At 41.1% G+C, this 17100-nt stretch overlaps 1 protein-coding gene across 1 annotated transcript; it reads left to right on the forward strand.

Moving 5' to 3' along the window:
- The first annotated feature begins 9115 nt into the window (after positions 1 to 9115).
- LOC137579586 (angiomotin-like) lies at positions 9116 to 10045 on the forward strand. The gene has a single exon (XM_068293366.1). The coding sequence runs from the start codon at positions 9116 to 9118 to the stop codon at positions 10043 to 10045; it is 930 nt and encodes a 309-aa protein (XP_068149467.1).
- Positions 10046 to 17100: the final 7055 nt, after the last annotated feature.

Below are 17100 nucleotides of genomic sequence, written 5' to 3' on the forward strand. Positions count from 1 at the left end.
AAGAGTAACATACCAACACTTTGTTGCTATGTTTATGCAACCATTCATAATAATAATATGATCCGCCACTTATGCGGACTGGCCGCTGAGCGTGGGATCCCCAGGGTAAGCCCTTTTGAAAATATACCCCCCTATAAAATTTTATAAACAAACAAAACAATATAAACCCAAACCCCCCCCCCCCCCCCCCCCCCCCCCCCAACGGGAAAATATTAAATAAAAAAAAAAAAAAAAAAAAAAAAAAAAAAAAAAAAAAAAAAAACCCAAAAAAATAATAAAGGACCCCAAAAAAAAAAAAAAGTATTATTTTAAAAAAAAAAAAAAAAAAAAAAAAAAAAAAAAAAAACAAAAAAAGCACCCCCCCACAAAAAAACCACGTGTTCTTTTTTTGGAATGAGTCCGGTCAAAAATGGACAGAAAGGCGCAGGTTAAAACTTCCTTCGCTCAACGTTTAGTTAATTCATTGAGACTGAGTCCTCTTTCCTCAGTTGAAAAATCGGACTTGGCGGTCTACCACTCAGGGGTAATCTGCTACGTACTTGTGGTGCCAGTCCCTAGTAGGAACAGGTTAATAAGCTACACGTCAAACAATTATATATATATTTACCCTATGGAGAGCGACACCACAGCCACAAAAATTTTGGAATAAATTTATTCCGATTGGAGCGGCGATAGCCAAAACGCCACAAAAAAAAACGATGTTATTGGACGCGGAATTAATTTCTGCGACAAATCACAGGCGCTCCGCGGATATTCTCTCCAATGCACTACCAGAAACTACACCAGAACCAATTTGGGTGTTTTGTTGGGCAATCCTATGAAGGATGCAATTGAAAGGGTTATATTTTTTTCTTGCACGATACACGTGGTGGGTGCAGCAAAGATCGCCGTGAAGTTGGCAGCGAGAAGTGTAGCACCTCCGTCTCCTTTGGGAGTTGAGTTAAGAAAGAACGAGGCCACGCGTATTTTAATCTTTTAATTTTCCTTTCGCCAATATTCTTTAATCTAAGGATGAGCTTTAAGCCGATATCTCACCGATCGATACGTGACGACTTACGTGAATACGTAAGGTCATAAATTATCGATAACACTATGTACTGATTCGGATACTAAAAACAAGCTAAATGGGTTGTCTCCACGATTACCCATTTTCGGTTGCGTTTTCAAATTTTGAACGACAAGCGCATGTTACAAGTTATTGCCTTTTGTTTGCAGTCACTACAAAATGCATTTGCAGCTGTTTTATAACACGTATTCAGCTTACTATATTGTTCGGTTAATACTGCTTTAATTTTTGGAGACTCTCAATTATTATTTTCGAGTGTTTGGATACTGTATCTTATGATGTTTCTTTATTTTGCGAGATGCACTTATTTATTTAATTCTTGTGCATATATTGTAGCTTTTGTTATTACTTCATCCCAAGTAACCGTAGTTTGTTCAAAATTATAATTATTTTAACAACGAGGATCCGGGTTCGAATCCCAGGCTAGTGTATGGATGTAGTTTTCGTCTAAGCCGAAGGCCTTAGTTGCCAGTGCTTGTAAAATATAGTTAGGTTGATAGTTTAAAACTATATCCTATACTTATAATAATAATAATAATAATAATAATAATAATAATAATAATAATAATAATAATAATAATAATAATAATAATAATAATAATAATAATAATAATAATAATAATAATAATAATAATAATAATAATAATAATAATAATAATAATAATAATAATAATAATAATAATAATAATAATAATAATAATAATAATAATAATAATAATAATAATAATAATAATAATAATAATAATAATAATAATAATAATAATAATAATAATAATAATAATAATAATAATAATAATAATAATAATAATTATTTTTTTTTTTTTATATTCCCTGAGAGATCAATTGCCTCTATGGGTTGGTCGAATAGGTTGTGTTTTTACGCATTAGGCTTCTAGTATTGACCTTTCTATCAAGTTGGCTATCCTTGATTTAAATTTTCTATTATGCACAATCCAGTATTTAATTTCTCTATACTTTGGATTGGTTTTACCTTTAATAATGAAGAAGTTTAGAAATGAAACGTACTTGTTTAAAGTTTAGAGTTCTACTCGACCCATTTTTAAGCTATATCTCATCTGCTCTACTCTATCTTTTCTTAATTACCTTATTATTGCATATAACTTCAAAGCCAGATTTATGGTTACCAATGTTAAAATAGCTAACAATAGTATTCTTATTTCTTCTAAATTTTCCTTATAATCTATTATTTTCACGCTATTGAATCATCTTACAAAAAAAAAAAAAAAAACTTTGATTTTTGTTGGTCGTTTAGACCTGTTTTCGATTATTGTTGATATGGCAATTCTGTGCTGTATCTGTCAGCCCTGTACAAGTGGCAACCCTGGTTAAGCTTATGTTAATAAAATTGAGCTCACTCTCATCTAAGCAACCAAACGTTGTGGTTCTACACTTTTCACAAACCAACAGGTTATGGGCCTCAGTGTTATGTGTATTCACTAAAAAATAGTGTGAAAGTATTGAGTGGTCAAGATTCGTGTATTTTTCTCGGCATAACGGACATTGCAAGAAAAATGAGTTCGATGTACAATATTGAAAAGTTGGACGACGCCAACTATGACACGTGGTGCGTACTTGTGCGAAGCGTGTTGGTACATCAAGATTTGTGGTCAGTGGTTTCAGGAGAACTTGTGGAACCCAAAACTGATGAAGCGTTTGAAACATGGAAACGTCAAAACGACAAAGCCATGGCGGTGCTGTTTTTGTCAATAAGTGCGCCGCAATTGAACTCCATAAAAAAGTGCGAAAGAGCTAGCGAGATATGGAAAGAACTAGAAAAGTTCCATCGACCAACAGGTCCAGTGGGAAAAGTGACTCTGTTTAAGAAGTTATTAAACAAAAGAATGGCTGAAGGTGACAGCGTGCAAAAACACATATTGGAATTTTCAAACATTATTGAAAATTTGTCGGTGATCGATGTAAGTTTGCCAGAAGAGTTTTCCGTAATTTTGATGCTTGCGAGTTTGCCCATGTCTTATGAGAACTTTGTCGTGGCCTTGGAAGCTCGTGATGAGTTGCCGAGTTTCAGTGCTATAAAATGCAAGCTAGCCGAAGAAAATTAACGACGAAAGACGAACAATCAAAACGATGTTGTACAGGCATTCGCAGCATGCTCTATCGGCGGTGAGAGGGGTAAGCGACGAGACAACAAGTCAGGGGGCAGACAGGCGCCGATGCTTTAAATGTGGCCAACCAGGGCATTTCGCGGCAATATGCGCGATGAAAGAAGAGAATGAAAACAACGCCAATGTGAGAGGCGGAAAAAACAGCGGAAGATGCGACTATTGGAAGAATAAAGAGGGGCAACGATCATTTGTCGGCGTTGCCACTAACAATCGGATGGATATCGATGATTGGGTTATCGATAGTGGCGCCACATCACACATGTGTGCGCACCGTGAGTTATTTAATCAACTTGAACAAAATAATGAAATTATTGAGTTGGCAGGAAATTATTCCATGACGTCTCAAGGCAGAGGAACAGTGATTGTACACAGCAAACTTGGGTACACAATAACGCTAAGAGACGTTTTATTTGTACCAGGCTTGCAATGCAATTTTATATCGGTGGGAAAAGCGGTCTCAAATGGATGCACCGTACTGTTCAATTCGGGAACTGCCAAAGTTAATGACGATAAGGGCATCAATATATTAATGGCCAAAAAGGTCTGTGGATTGTTTCTGTGTGAAACTAAAAATCAAGAGAGACTGTGTGTTTCTAAAGCCTCCGATGAGCTCGAAAAATGGCATATGCGATATGGTCATTTAAATGTGCAAAGTTTGCGTGAGCTGCAGAACAAAGGAATGGTTCGAGGTTTGACATCAAGCATTACTGGAGAAAATCTAGACTGCATAGATTGCATGAAAAACAAGTGTCATGTAAAGCCGTTTGAAAAATCGCAAACTAGGGCTACGAAGTTGCTGGAATTAATTCATAGTGACGTATGTGGGCCTATGAACAACGAATCCAATGGTGGGGCCAAATATTTTATGACAATGATCGATGATTTGAGCCGATATATTCATGTCTATCCCATGAAGTATAAGTCAGAGGTGGCCAAAATAATTAAAGAACACGTTACCATGGTGGAGCGTCAGACAGGCCGGAAAGTGAAATCCATAAGGAGTGATAATGGAACGGAGCATGTCAATAAAGAGTTAGATGAATTCCTGAAGTCCAATGGCATAAAGAGACAGCTCACAGTCCCTTACACTCCACAGCAAAATGGGGTAGCAGAACGCTGCAACCGAACACTCGTGGAAATGGCAAGAGTAATGCTGAATAGTGCAGGTTTAAAAGAAAGCTTCTGGGGAGAGGCAATAGTTTGTGCTGCATATCTAAGAAATAGATCGCCAACAAAAACCGTTTGAAGTGTTTACTGGACACAAGCCTGTGATTAAGCACTTAAAAGTATTTGGATGCATCGCAGTTGCACTAGAAAAGGGACCAAGGAAAAAGTTCCAGGAAAAGGGAAGAGAGTATATCATGGTCGGATTTTCGGAATCTTCAAAAGCGTATCGCTTATACGATAAGAAAACTGGCGATGTCAAAATAAGCAGGGATGTATATTTCATTGAGAACTGTCAGACAAGGATTAGAGAAAACTCTGAAGTTACAAAGGTACTGGATGAAGTAATAGATGAACCCAACAATGTCGTGGAAGATCATGTTTCAACAGAAGACATTAGTTCTGAGGATACAGGTAATGGTAATCTGACAAATTGTGTAGGCGATGAGGCTGCAGATAATGATGTGGAGGTCTATGAGGAACCAAAAAGGGGCCCAGGCAGACCAAGAATAGTCAGAACGGGTCTACGAGGACGACCAACCAAACAATATAATGTTCTGAATGTAATGTTGGCAACTAACTTAGAAGTACCAGAAACAGTGCAACAAGCACTAACGGGTCAACAAGCAGAGAAATGGAAGACAGCAATGCAAGATGAATATGAAGCCTTATTGCGAAACAATACATGGGAACAAGTTAAATTACCAGCTGGTGTGAAACCCATTGGATGCAAATGGATATTTACTCTGAAAGAGAATGCAACTGGAGAAATCGAACGATACAAGGCAAGGCTCGTGGCGAAAGGGTGCAGCCAGAAATATGAAATAGATTATAAAGAGACTTATTCACCGGTGTTGCGCTACGCTACAATACAGATGATCCTTGCAATGGCAGCGGAATATGAACATACGTTCATCAAATTGATGTATCGACGGCATACTTGAATGGAGATCTTGGAGAAGAGGTCTATATGCAGCAACCGGAGTTTTGCGATGACAAATCTGGCGGTGTGCTGAAGCTGAAAAAAGTCGCTGTACGGTCTAAAACAAGCTGCCCGAGTTTGGAACACAACGTTGGATGCTGTACTGAGAAAGTTGGGATATGAGGCATGTGAAAGTGAGCCATGCCTATACACAAGATGTGCACCAGATAAGACGATTGACGTAATCGCCGTTTATGTTGATGACTTGCTGCTTGCGTGTTCAGACAAGGGTAAGATGTTAGCTACTAAACAGGCTATCTCTTCTGAATTTCAGGTTGTCGACAAAGGACCGATTACACACTTTCTGGGTCTCGAAATCCAACGTGATGGTGACAAAGGGGCTATACGTCTCAGCCAGAATGTGCATATCAGGAGCCTGATGAAGGAACTGGGCATGGAGATTTGCCACACGGTATCCACGCCGTTAGAAGCTGATTTCCAGGTTAAGTGCGACAACAAGTCGTGCAAACGCAAAAGATGCTACGGAATATCAATCCGTAATAGGCTCTTTGATGTATATTGCGCTATGCTCACGACTAGACATTTTGCACTCGGAGTGCAAATTATCACAGAGGAATAAAGATCCCCATGGGGGGCATCTCGCAGCAGCGAAACAAGTGCTGAGATATCTGAACCAGACGGCAGATATGGCAATAACGTACAAGAAGGCCGGCGCTGCGATCACAGGCTATGCAGATGCAGATTGGGCAGGTGACTGAACTGATAGAAAGTCCTACACTGGATATGCATTCATGTGGGGCGGCTCAGTAATCTCATGGACATCAAAGAAGCAAAAATATGTGGCTCTAAGCAGTACCGAGGCAGAATATATAGCGCTTTCCGATGCTGCAAAAGAGGGTATTTATATAAGAAAACTGATAAATGAGATGAAATTGTATTTTAAGCTTGATTGTATAACCTTACATGGCGATAATGTTGGTGCTTTAAATCTTGTAAAAAACCCTGTTTATCATGCAAGAAGCAAACATATTGATGTAAAGTACCACCATATAAGAAACTCATTTGAAGAGAATTTGATTAAGCTAGAATACTGTCCAACAACCGAAATGATTGCTGATATTCTTACTAAGAATCTATGTAAAGTTAATCATTTAAAATGTACGGCGTTGCTTGGACTAAATAGATATTGGAACCCTGAATTGAGGGGAAGTGTTGATATGGCAATTCTGTGCTGTATCTGTCAGCCCTGTACAAGTGGCAACCCTGGTTAAGCTTATGTTAATAAAATTGAGCTCACTCTCATCTAAGCAACCAAACGTTGTGGTTCTACACTTTTCACAAACCAACAATTATTAAAGAAAATGTTTGAAAAATCTTTATGGATTCTTTTTATGTTTTATTTTTACGTTATTCAAAATTTTTGGTTTATTTTTTAAGAAAATGAAAAGAATTATCTCAACTGTGTCTTGCACAGTGAGCCAGAGATGTGGCAAGATAGAAGAGTAGACAGGCGTAGGCTTACAACTTGAGCAATGTTTAATTTAATCTATTCCTACGCATGTTTTTTTATTATTAGCCTGACAGGAATTGGTTGGTTGGTGTACAGTGCAACAAGTGCAAACTCGTACATATTTATGTTATCGTAGTATTAACTGCAATTTCAATTATAATTAAAGGCAAGAGCATTATTTGCTATTCGCTCTTTGGCGGAGTTGGATCGTATTCTGTATGAGGCACTCCGTGTAGTGCTGTCGGTCTTTATCCTCCAGTCCTATGTGGAGGAGGTCCTGAAGAAGCTTCCTTTCACGCCTTAGCCTGGCGTATTTTTTTTTTCTCTGGATTTCTTCTTGGTGTCTTCCTTCTGTTTTTCTTGGCGAGCCCGGTACTCAGCTATCGTGAGTCGGCGTGAACCCTCGTTTGACATACCTCTAATCCCTCTTCTAGGAGGGTGCATTCCTTTGTAGGGTGGGTACAGCTGTCAGGAAATCCTAGTCCTCCTGATGAGACGGGTCGGTGCTTGTCATCAGCACAGCTGAAAAACAGCTATATCCTCTGGGAACCCCAAAAATATACCTCACTTTGCGTTATCACTTTAAAGCTCCGCTTAAAAGCTTTCAGCGAATATGTTCGCAGGTGCCAATATCGAAATCGCGACCGGGTGACACGCGATTCGGGATAACAGTGAGTAGGCCTGCGTAGCCAACACCGTGTCACACATTTGAGCAAAAAACCGGATTACAATGAAGAGACCAGCGTCGCTCCTCTAGGCTGTGAGTTCTTTTTTCACAAACAAACAAATTATGTATGTAAAGCGGTTGATTTGTTGGTAATTAATTATTCATAAATTGTATACAGTATGTCCAATAATAGTATGCAAAATGAAAAAAGTCGCAAAAGTTAACTTTTTGTAAACATTTTGTTCATGAACTATTTTTACCATAATTATAAATTGTAGGAATGTAAAATAAATGCTAGAATTACATGAAAGACGTCAAGAAATACAGAAATGAGCATAGAGGCAATTTTGAATTTGTCTATTAATTCTTTGCAAAATGGAATCCCTGGTCGAAGAATGACGAAAGGAAAACTAACGCAACTTTAAAAGCCAAAACGACCTGTCGCCATTTTTTTCCAAGTTTATTTTGCACTTATACTTTTGAAAAATCATCTTCTGTAGATCACACTTAAGGAGAATCATGTTGTACTACAACAATGACCTGATAAAGTTTGGCGCAAGCTGAACAGAACAAAAATATTGTCCCCACCGTAAAATTTGAAAAACTTTCTGTTAAGGTTTGGGGCTGCATTTCCTCTAATACCGTTGGAACAATGACCACATTGTATTATTTGGACATTTAAAAGAAGGAATTTACAATAAATGCGAACAATTTCGGCTTTGAGGATCCTGAAAACAAAAGCAAAATAAAATAAAATACAAAGATTTAGCGCATAAGTCGCATTTGGTTCTCACTTGGGTGTTGTAAAACTGCCACAAAATGATCTACACGCCCCACAGATTCCGGATCTCAATCCCATTGAGAATATGTGGGCATTGCCTTATTTACTTCAAAACAGATTTATCCGATGTTTAAACGAGGAGTGGCAAAAAATACCCCAACATTACTGCGCTCGTATCGTCGATTTCGAGTCGATTTTAAGGATTACTACTCGGCAATGGAGGACAGACGAAATTATTATTCAAAGATTAATTTTTGCATTTTGCAACGAATTAATAGACAGATTTAAAAGTGTCTCTGTGATGATTTTTGTATTTCGTGACGTCTTTCTTGAAGTTCTTGCATTTTTTTTACCTTCCTACACTTTATATGTAAATATGGTAGTAATAGTTGATAAACAAAATTTTTACAAAAAGCCCTCCCTTTTCGTTTTTCGATGTTGAAGTTAAACTTCTTTGACTTTTATCATTCTGCAAACAATTATTGGACATACTGTATATGTATTATTGTAAACCTCAACTATGTATGTATTTCTGTGCTAGATTTAAAAGCCTGTGTTAAAGATGCTCAGCACAATTACTAAAGATAATTTCTCGTTTTGTGTTCTTTCGATTGTTAGTAGAAAGTTAGTATTTTAAGTATCGATTGTGAGTATTAAGTTGCATATGGAAAATATCGGTATGCGGCCTAAGGCCACACTAGAGAGTTTCTCCCTCTTCTTCCGGCAACGCTACAACGAAACAGACGCACTAGCTGCGCAGCTCAAAATAAATCTTTTGCCATCGTGACTTATAATTATATTTTTCAGAAAATAAATACAACTTTACAACTCAGAAGTGGGATGACTACCCGAAAGGACACATATGTCGGTACAAGGCAGGCCACACGCTCCACATCCAAGGTGGCCGCCTCCACGCCCGCTGCTGGTACTGACTCCACTGCCACGGCCACTACGGTGCCTGCCGCTGCGGTGCCGGTTGCCATTGTGCCCGCTGCAGCTACGGACTTCACTGCCATGTCCAGTACGGTGCCTGCCGCTGCGGTGCCGGTTGCCATTGTGCCCGCCGCTGATGTCGTACCCACTGCAATGCCAGCCGCTGCGGTACACGTGACCGCCGTGCCAACCACCGCGGTACCCGCTGCCACCGCTGCTGTACCCCCCGCATCCACTGCTGTACCCGCTGCCCCCGCATCCACTGCTGTACCCGCTGCCGCCGCATCCACAGCCGCACCCGCCGCATCCGCTGCTGTACCCGCCGCCGTATCCACTGCTGTACCCGCCGCCGCTGTACCCGCTGCCGCCTTACTTGCTGCTGTGCCCGCCGCTGCCGCACCCACCTCTGCTGTGCCCGCCGCTGCCACACCCACACCTGCTGTGCCCGCCGATGTGGTGACCGCCGTCTACCTAGCTGCTATGCGAGCTGCTGCCTTGCTGGCCGCACCCGTCACTGACCCTGACGTTCCCTTGGCCGCGGGCCCATGGGAAGATATGCCCACCCTTGTGCCCTCTGTGCCGTCTGTCGCTGCCTCTATCACACTGGCTACGTCCGCCTCCCCCAGTCTGGACGAGCAACTGACGACGCTACGGAAACAGCATGAGTTGCTACAGTTGCAACAGCAGATCCTCAAGCTGCAGCAGAACATGGATGAAGTCCAAGCACCAAGGCAGCAAGTCAGTGACTTGAGTGTGATCGAGAGCATGGTGGCCCGATTCTCAGCGGATACTGCATACGATGTAAAGAAATGGTTGGACGATCCTGCAGTTGAATGATCGCATGCTGGAAGGGACGGCGGCGGTATTGCTGCGCACGGTATCGGTGCACAGCTATGGAAAACTTAAAGCAATCTTCCTCCGAGAGTTTGGACGCTCGCGCAGTGTGGAAGAAGTGTACAACGCTCTGCGGAGCCGGCGCATAAAGGCAGGCGAAGGATGTTTGAGATTCGCAATCGAGATGCAGGAGATTGCCATGAATGCTCCGATTCCGGAGAACGAGTTGGTCGACATGATTATCGATGGACTGCGGGACAATTCTACTCGAGTCGGCATGCTGTACTCAGCGCGCACGGTGGCAGAACTGAAGCCCCTACTGGAACGATACGAGCGTTCCGTATGCAGGCGGCTGCCTCCAAGCAAAATCTCAGTGTGAAGGTGCAGCCAACAACAACTGCCTCGTCTTCTGGGAACAAATCCTCAGCCATAAGTGAGACCAGATGTTTCAACTGCTGGGGATGGGGGCATTATAAAAGCCAATGCCCGAAGCCGATCAGACCGCCAAACTCCTGCTTCAAGTGTGGCATAGTGGGCCACATTTATAAGAACTGCCCGTCTCGGATGGAAACTGCCGTCGCCACCACTGCCGCCACTACTGCCGCCACCACTGCCGCCGCCGCTCCTGATGATGTGGGAGATAGATTAAACCATCTACAACTGGTGAGTGTTGCTTTTGTTTGTGATGAAGTGCAAGATAGGTAATTTATAAATATGTTTTCCCTTCTCGACTCGGGCAGTCCGAAGAGTTTTATCCGTGAATCTGAAGTCCCTCCCAACTGCCGTCTAAGTCCCAGTAGATTGAACTGCCGTGGTTTAGGAAATAGCCAACTTTGGTCTTTAGGCCAAGTCCAGTGTAGTGTTCACCTCCGCAATACGGAGAACATACATACGTTTGAAGTTTTGCCGAACAAAGCAACCGAACTGCCGATGATTATGGGCAGAGATCTCCTGTACAAAATTAATATTAGACTTTATAAACTGAAAGGAATGAAATATGAAAAAGAATCTATGTTACTTATGAATAAACCGACTGAATGTAGAAATATGAAACTCACTGATGTTCTGAAGTCCTTTAACATATTGAGGAAAGAGATAGTGATACTGCCGTATGATAGGAATGAGATTGTATCTGCCGAATTGTTGTCTGATTCTCCCCTTCCGAAAACTTCTGCTGTACCTGCGGAAACACTGGATTATGCACTTCTGGCTATAAATGCTATTGAGGTCCCTGCTGTCAATGACTTGGAGTTTGATATAGAGCCCACTTTACGGGAAGAGCAAGCCGCACACTTAAGGTCTATTATTTCCACTGCATATGTGCAGGTTGCCCCTGAGTTAGTTGAGCCCGTGAACTATGAGATGAAAATAGAACTGACTAGCCAAACTCCGCCCTTCCGTGTTCGCTAGATTCGTTTATTCTGTCCTTAAGAAATTCATAAGCCAAGGTCTACTGGTGATATATATGGACGATATACTAGTAGCATCGCATGACTTTGAAACCCATCTCGAAATACTGACGAAAATACTGTATACGTTAAGGGTGAACGGGCTATGCCTGAAGCTGACCAAATGCCGTTTTGCGTATAGGGAATTGGAGTACTTGGGTTACTTGGCCAATTCAGCCGGTATCACGCCTAAACCAGCTCATCTTCAGGCGATACGAGAATTGCCCATACCATGGAATAGCAAGAAATTAGAGCGCTGCTTAGGTTTATTCTCATACTTCCGCCGGTTTGTACTTGGTTTCGCCCCTTACGTCTTCTCCGAGGAATGCCTCGAATCCTTCCGAACCCTGAAGTCGAAACTGATGGAATCACCCGTCTAATCTATACATAACCCGAAGTATGAAACAGAGTTACACTGTGACGCTAGCTCAACTGGTTTCGGAGCAGTGCTCCTCCAGAAACAAACCGACGGTAAATTGCACCCAGTGTTCTACTTCTCTAAGATAGTCTCCGCTGCCGAATCGAAACTACACAGTTATGAACTAGAGACGTTAGCTATCGTGTATGCCTTGAAACGTTTTGAGACGTACCTTAAGTTCATTCCGTTTAAAATCGTGACGGATTGTAATTCCTTGGCGCTGACACTGAGAAATGGTGGGCATTCCGCGAAAATTGCTCGCTGGGCCCTACTGTTAGAAAATTACAACTACACAATTGTACACCGCTCGGGGGTTAGCATGCCCCATGCCGATGCTTAATTAGAATAGAAACCGCCGCATATGTTGACGATTTAAACCCTGACTTCCAACTGCAGTTAACTCAGAACCGTGACCCCGATATTGTTAAACTCCGAGATGATTTAGAGAAACATGAAATAGCAGATTTCGAACTGCGTGACGGAGTAGTGTACCATCTGTCCACGACGAGTGTACCCCAACTTTATGTCCCTTCCGAAATGATAAATCATATCATACGAAAAGCTTCTCATGCAGCTTTGCCATATGGCCGCTGAGAAGTGTTGTGCACAAATCAAGAAGTATTACTGGTTTCCGTGTATGAAGTCTTACGTCATCAATTATATTAAAAACTGCCTCAAGTGTATTTATTATTCCGCTTCCGCTCAAGACAACCGCATCACGCTACACAGTATTCCGAAAGTGCCCCTACCGTTTGATACCATTTATATTGATCATCTAGGTCCCCTTCCGTCCATACGCTCTAAGAAAAAATATCTTCTAGTTGTCATTGACGCTTTCACTAAATTTGTGAAGCTGTACCCTGCAGCTACTACTAATTCGCGTGAAGTATGTCAGACGTTAAAATCCCAGTATTTCGCGAATTACAGTAGACCCCGACGAATTATCAGTGACCGCGGTACCTGCTTTACTACTTCCGTGTTCGCAGAATTTCTAAGGGCCAACAATATAATTCATTTGTAGAAGCCACTGCCTCACCCGGGCCAACGGCCAAGTCGACTGGGTTAACCGTGTCTTGGGCCCTATGCTAGGTAAACTGACGGAACCTGTGGACCACGCGGATTGGGTCCAGCAACTGCCGAACATAGAGTTTGCATTGAATAACTCCGTCCATTCCACAACGAAATTTGCCGCTTCCGTACTCCTATTCGGGGTGGAACAACGAGGTGTTGTAGTAGACGAACTAACCGAACGGTTTTGTGAGAGGACGGCGGAGGTCGATGCCTCAGAGGTAGACGTCCGGAGATTGGCCTTCAGTAACATTGTCAAGTGTCAAGAATATAATGCGAGTGTTCGATCGATGACATCAAAGAGATCAGACGTGTTTTCGGAAAATTAAAGATAATCCCACCTAGCTTTGTTTACCGCGATTTCGCGTAAATCCGTTGTTCCGCTAATTGTAGGCACTGGCTTGCCTGTGCCGGTAATGAGTGCAGCGACAAAAGCACAAAAGAAACATTAGAAAAATAACCGTTGCTTGCCCAAGTGGGCAATAAAAATTTCTCCTCGTATTGTGTTTTACACATTAGAGGGGAGAAATAAAACAAAAAGATAAAACATTGACTTTTGTATTCTTGTATTTTTTTTTTTTTTTTTTTTGTTGTTTCTGACTTTTAATTACAAAGAAGAAACAATACAACAAAGACACTAAACATGAAGCCTACTGCATCTACTCCCTCTGAATCTAGCAATAGATTAGCTGTTGAGAATATGAGGCAGTTCGCTGGTGCAAGTCCAGCCGAAATTCGTGCGCAAATAACGAGAGATTTGGCACTACAGCTTTCCGACCCAGCAGATATTGAAACTGCTCACTTAAACTGCAACACACCAGCTGTAAGAACTACGACAACCTGTACAGTAACAACATCAATGTCACAGCAAATTGTGTCATCCCCCCATTATTACCACTGCTTGCTCCCCACGTATAATCCTCAGTACAAAGGAAAATGCACCCACTGAACTGTGACAGTCGGCGCTGAGAGCAAATTCAAATGGAGCTGAGACATCTGTTCATACACCAAATTCACTAAATGTCAATGACGGATCCAGCATTGTAGCAGACAGAATTATAATGTCTCAGTCTAGAAACTATAAGCGAAAATTACCCAACAACAAATCGCCTAATGTTGAACGCAAGCGTCTTAGTAATAACTCGACTGCAGCGAAAGTAGGAAACAAAAGTTCAAGCCACACTAACATCAATCGATTTGCCTTACTGGCCAATGATGATATGGATGTAGATGATATATCCTCAAGATCTGACTCAAACCTCGATTTCGAAGACAACAACGAAGCAGTCTATCCACTAAACGATAATGTGACAAGCACATCTGCTGCAGCGCGTGCAGCTGCTGCCCATACAAACACGAAAACTATAAGTAAAAAACCTCCGCCTATCGTAGTCAAAAATCTTGACAATATCAACGACTTAAAGCTACTACTACAACCTTGTGTAGATATAAAAAAAATCGAATTCGGTTCTAACATGGGTAACACCATACGTATATTCGCATATGATTCCAACTCTCATAGAGCAATCACTCGAAAACTGAGTACATATAAAATTCAGTACTATAGTTACCAGTTACAGGAAGACAAGCCCTTTAGATTCGTTATTAGAGGACTACATCACTCAACACTAAACAAGGATATTATTTCTTGCTTGGAAAATCAAAAGCATAAGGTGTTACACATATTTAACCAAAAAAATAAAAATACCCAGAATCCATTAAACATGTTTTTTGTAAGTATTGCTATTGCCCCTAATAACAAGGAAGTTTTTGACTTATCAACCATCTGCCGGGAGAGAGTTAAAATTTAACATATGAGAAAACGTTCAGAAGTGACTCATTGTTCAAAATGCCAAGATTATGGGCATACAGCCGGTTACTGCGGGATGAATTTTAGATGTATGAAATGTGGAAGCGACAAACATAGAACCAAAGATTGTGAGTTACCTGACGATGCTCCTGCAACTTGTGCAAACTGTTCAGGAAATCACCCAGCAAACTATAAAGGCTGTCCTTCGTATCAGGAGTATCTCAAAATAAGCGGTGCAAAGAAAAACACCTCGTTAAGAAAGGCTCCAATTTTCGTTAATGCTACATCCGCCCATCTTCAGCAGAGGACACAAATTCAAACACAAACAAATACAAAGAATAAAAAACAACAGAAAGGCCTGTTGAATGCTATCCCAAATGGGGCTTTGTTTTCAGATGTTGTAAGAGGCTCAAGTCCTCCATTGCAACAAACACAATCCCCTTCACATCAACCTTTCTCTGCACAACCACAAACACAGCTGGGCGAGAACAGTGAGTTACTTGCAGCAATTAAAGAAATGAGCAAAGCGATCACCAATCTGGCGGAAATGCAATGCCGGCTTCTTGCCACGCAAACGCAGATTGTAAATCTGCTCAATTCCCTCATTTTAAAATGACTTCTCTAAAAATTTTAATATGGAATGTCAATGGCTTTCCAGAAAAAGCTTCAGAGCTTGAACTTTATGCTCATAGTAAAAAAATTGACGTAATCCTTCTTAGCGAAACTCGACTACCAAATAATGCTCCTCCAAAACTGTTTGGTTATAATGCATATCCAGCAAACTTAATTTACCAACGATATGCAAAAGGCGGTGTGGCAGTGTTAGTAAGAAAGGATCTTGCTCATTTTCCTCAGTTGGCCATCAGTAACAACAGATATCAACTTAGCGTAGTACGCGTTAGCACGGACAAAGGGGAATTAGATCTAGGAGCAGTGTACTGTCGGCCAAATCAACGAATTGAAGTAGACGAGTTTAGAGATATGCTCCACACGGCAGGTAATAAATTTTTGGTTGGAGGAGACTGGAACGCCAGACATTGACTGTGGGGAGATTCCACCATAAATACCCGAGGCAACAAGCTTGCCAGATACTTGGCATCCTGCAGTACAAAGGTTCTTGGCACTGGCTCCCCAACTAGATATCCCTATGGTAGTAGAGGAAGGCCATCTTGCATTGATTTTGCGCTCTATAATGGATTCTTCCAACTGCGATATTTCCAGGACTGATCCCTTAGTTATCCCCGAAGACAACTTTCATCCAACTCTGGATATAACCATTGACCTTCCTTTTGGTGTTATGTCTCGACATAATAACTCGATGCCTCCAACCCGATGTTTTCGAAAGACAAACTTTACTAAACTTAAAAAACTTTTGTTAACTAATGATTGGACATATCTGTATACTTGCACGGATATGGACTCGGCCATTTCTGTCTTCTATAAAACTCTTGAGTCGTTCTTTGATGTTTGTGTCCCGCGTGTGACTCTAGGATGGTCTGATAGACCTGCTTGGTTCTCACGTGAGTTATGTAACTTGAAGAACGTAAAATCGAGATGTTATAAAAGATTTTAAAAATCCGGTAAAGCATCGGATTTTTCCCTATACGTAGTTGCTCGATCAAATTTTATGGTGCTGAATTCACAGTGCTATAAGGATTATCTTCAGCGATGTAAACTCAGGTTTTCTCGCGATCCTAAGCAATTTTATAAATTTGTAAATGTTAAACGTAAGACATCGGTGCACCCGTCTTACTTGTCTTTCGAAAACAATAAAGCTGACAATGATCAGGCAATTGCCGACATGTTTGCTGATTTTTTCAAAACAACTTATTGCTCTTCGATTTATCAAGCAAATCCTCCTTATCCTCATCACTTGCAATCGTCTAATTGCATTTTAGACCCTGTGTTTGATGAAAGTTCGGTTCTTAGCGTGCTCAGTTCCGTCAAACCAATATATGCAGGCCCTGATGGAATACCAGGACATAAGCCAATACTTAAGTTGTTTACACTGTCCGTCACATCTTCCGCCTTCCCGCCTATCTGGAAGGAATCATATATTATTCCTCTTCATAAAAAGGGAAAGAAGTCCGAAGCCTCCAATTATAGGGGTATTTCTAAATTGTCTGCCATACCCAAAGCATTTGAGAAAATAATAACATCTCAATTGCAGAATTTCTGTAGTTCAATCATTTCGTCATCCCAATATGGGTTTAAAAAACGTAGATCGACAACTACTAACCTATTAGAATTTACATCTCACTCAATCAAAGGGTTCAAGACTGCCGTGCAAACTGACGTCATTTATACTGACTTC

This window comes from Drosophila tropicalis, unplaced genomic scaffold (assembly GCF_018151085.1).
Source record: "Drosophila tropicalis isolate 14030-0801.00 unplaced genomic scaffold, ASM1815108v1 contig_715, whole genome shotgun sequence".
NCBI lineage: Eukaryota > Metazoa > Arthropoda > Insecta > Diptera > Drosophilidae > Drosophila > Drosophila tropicalis.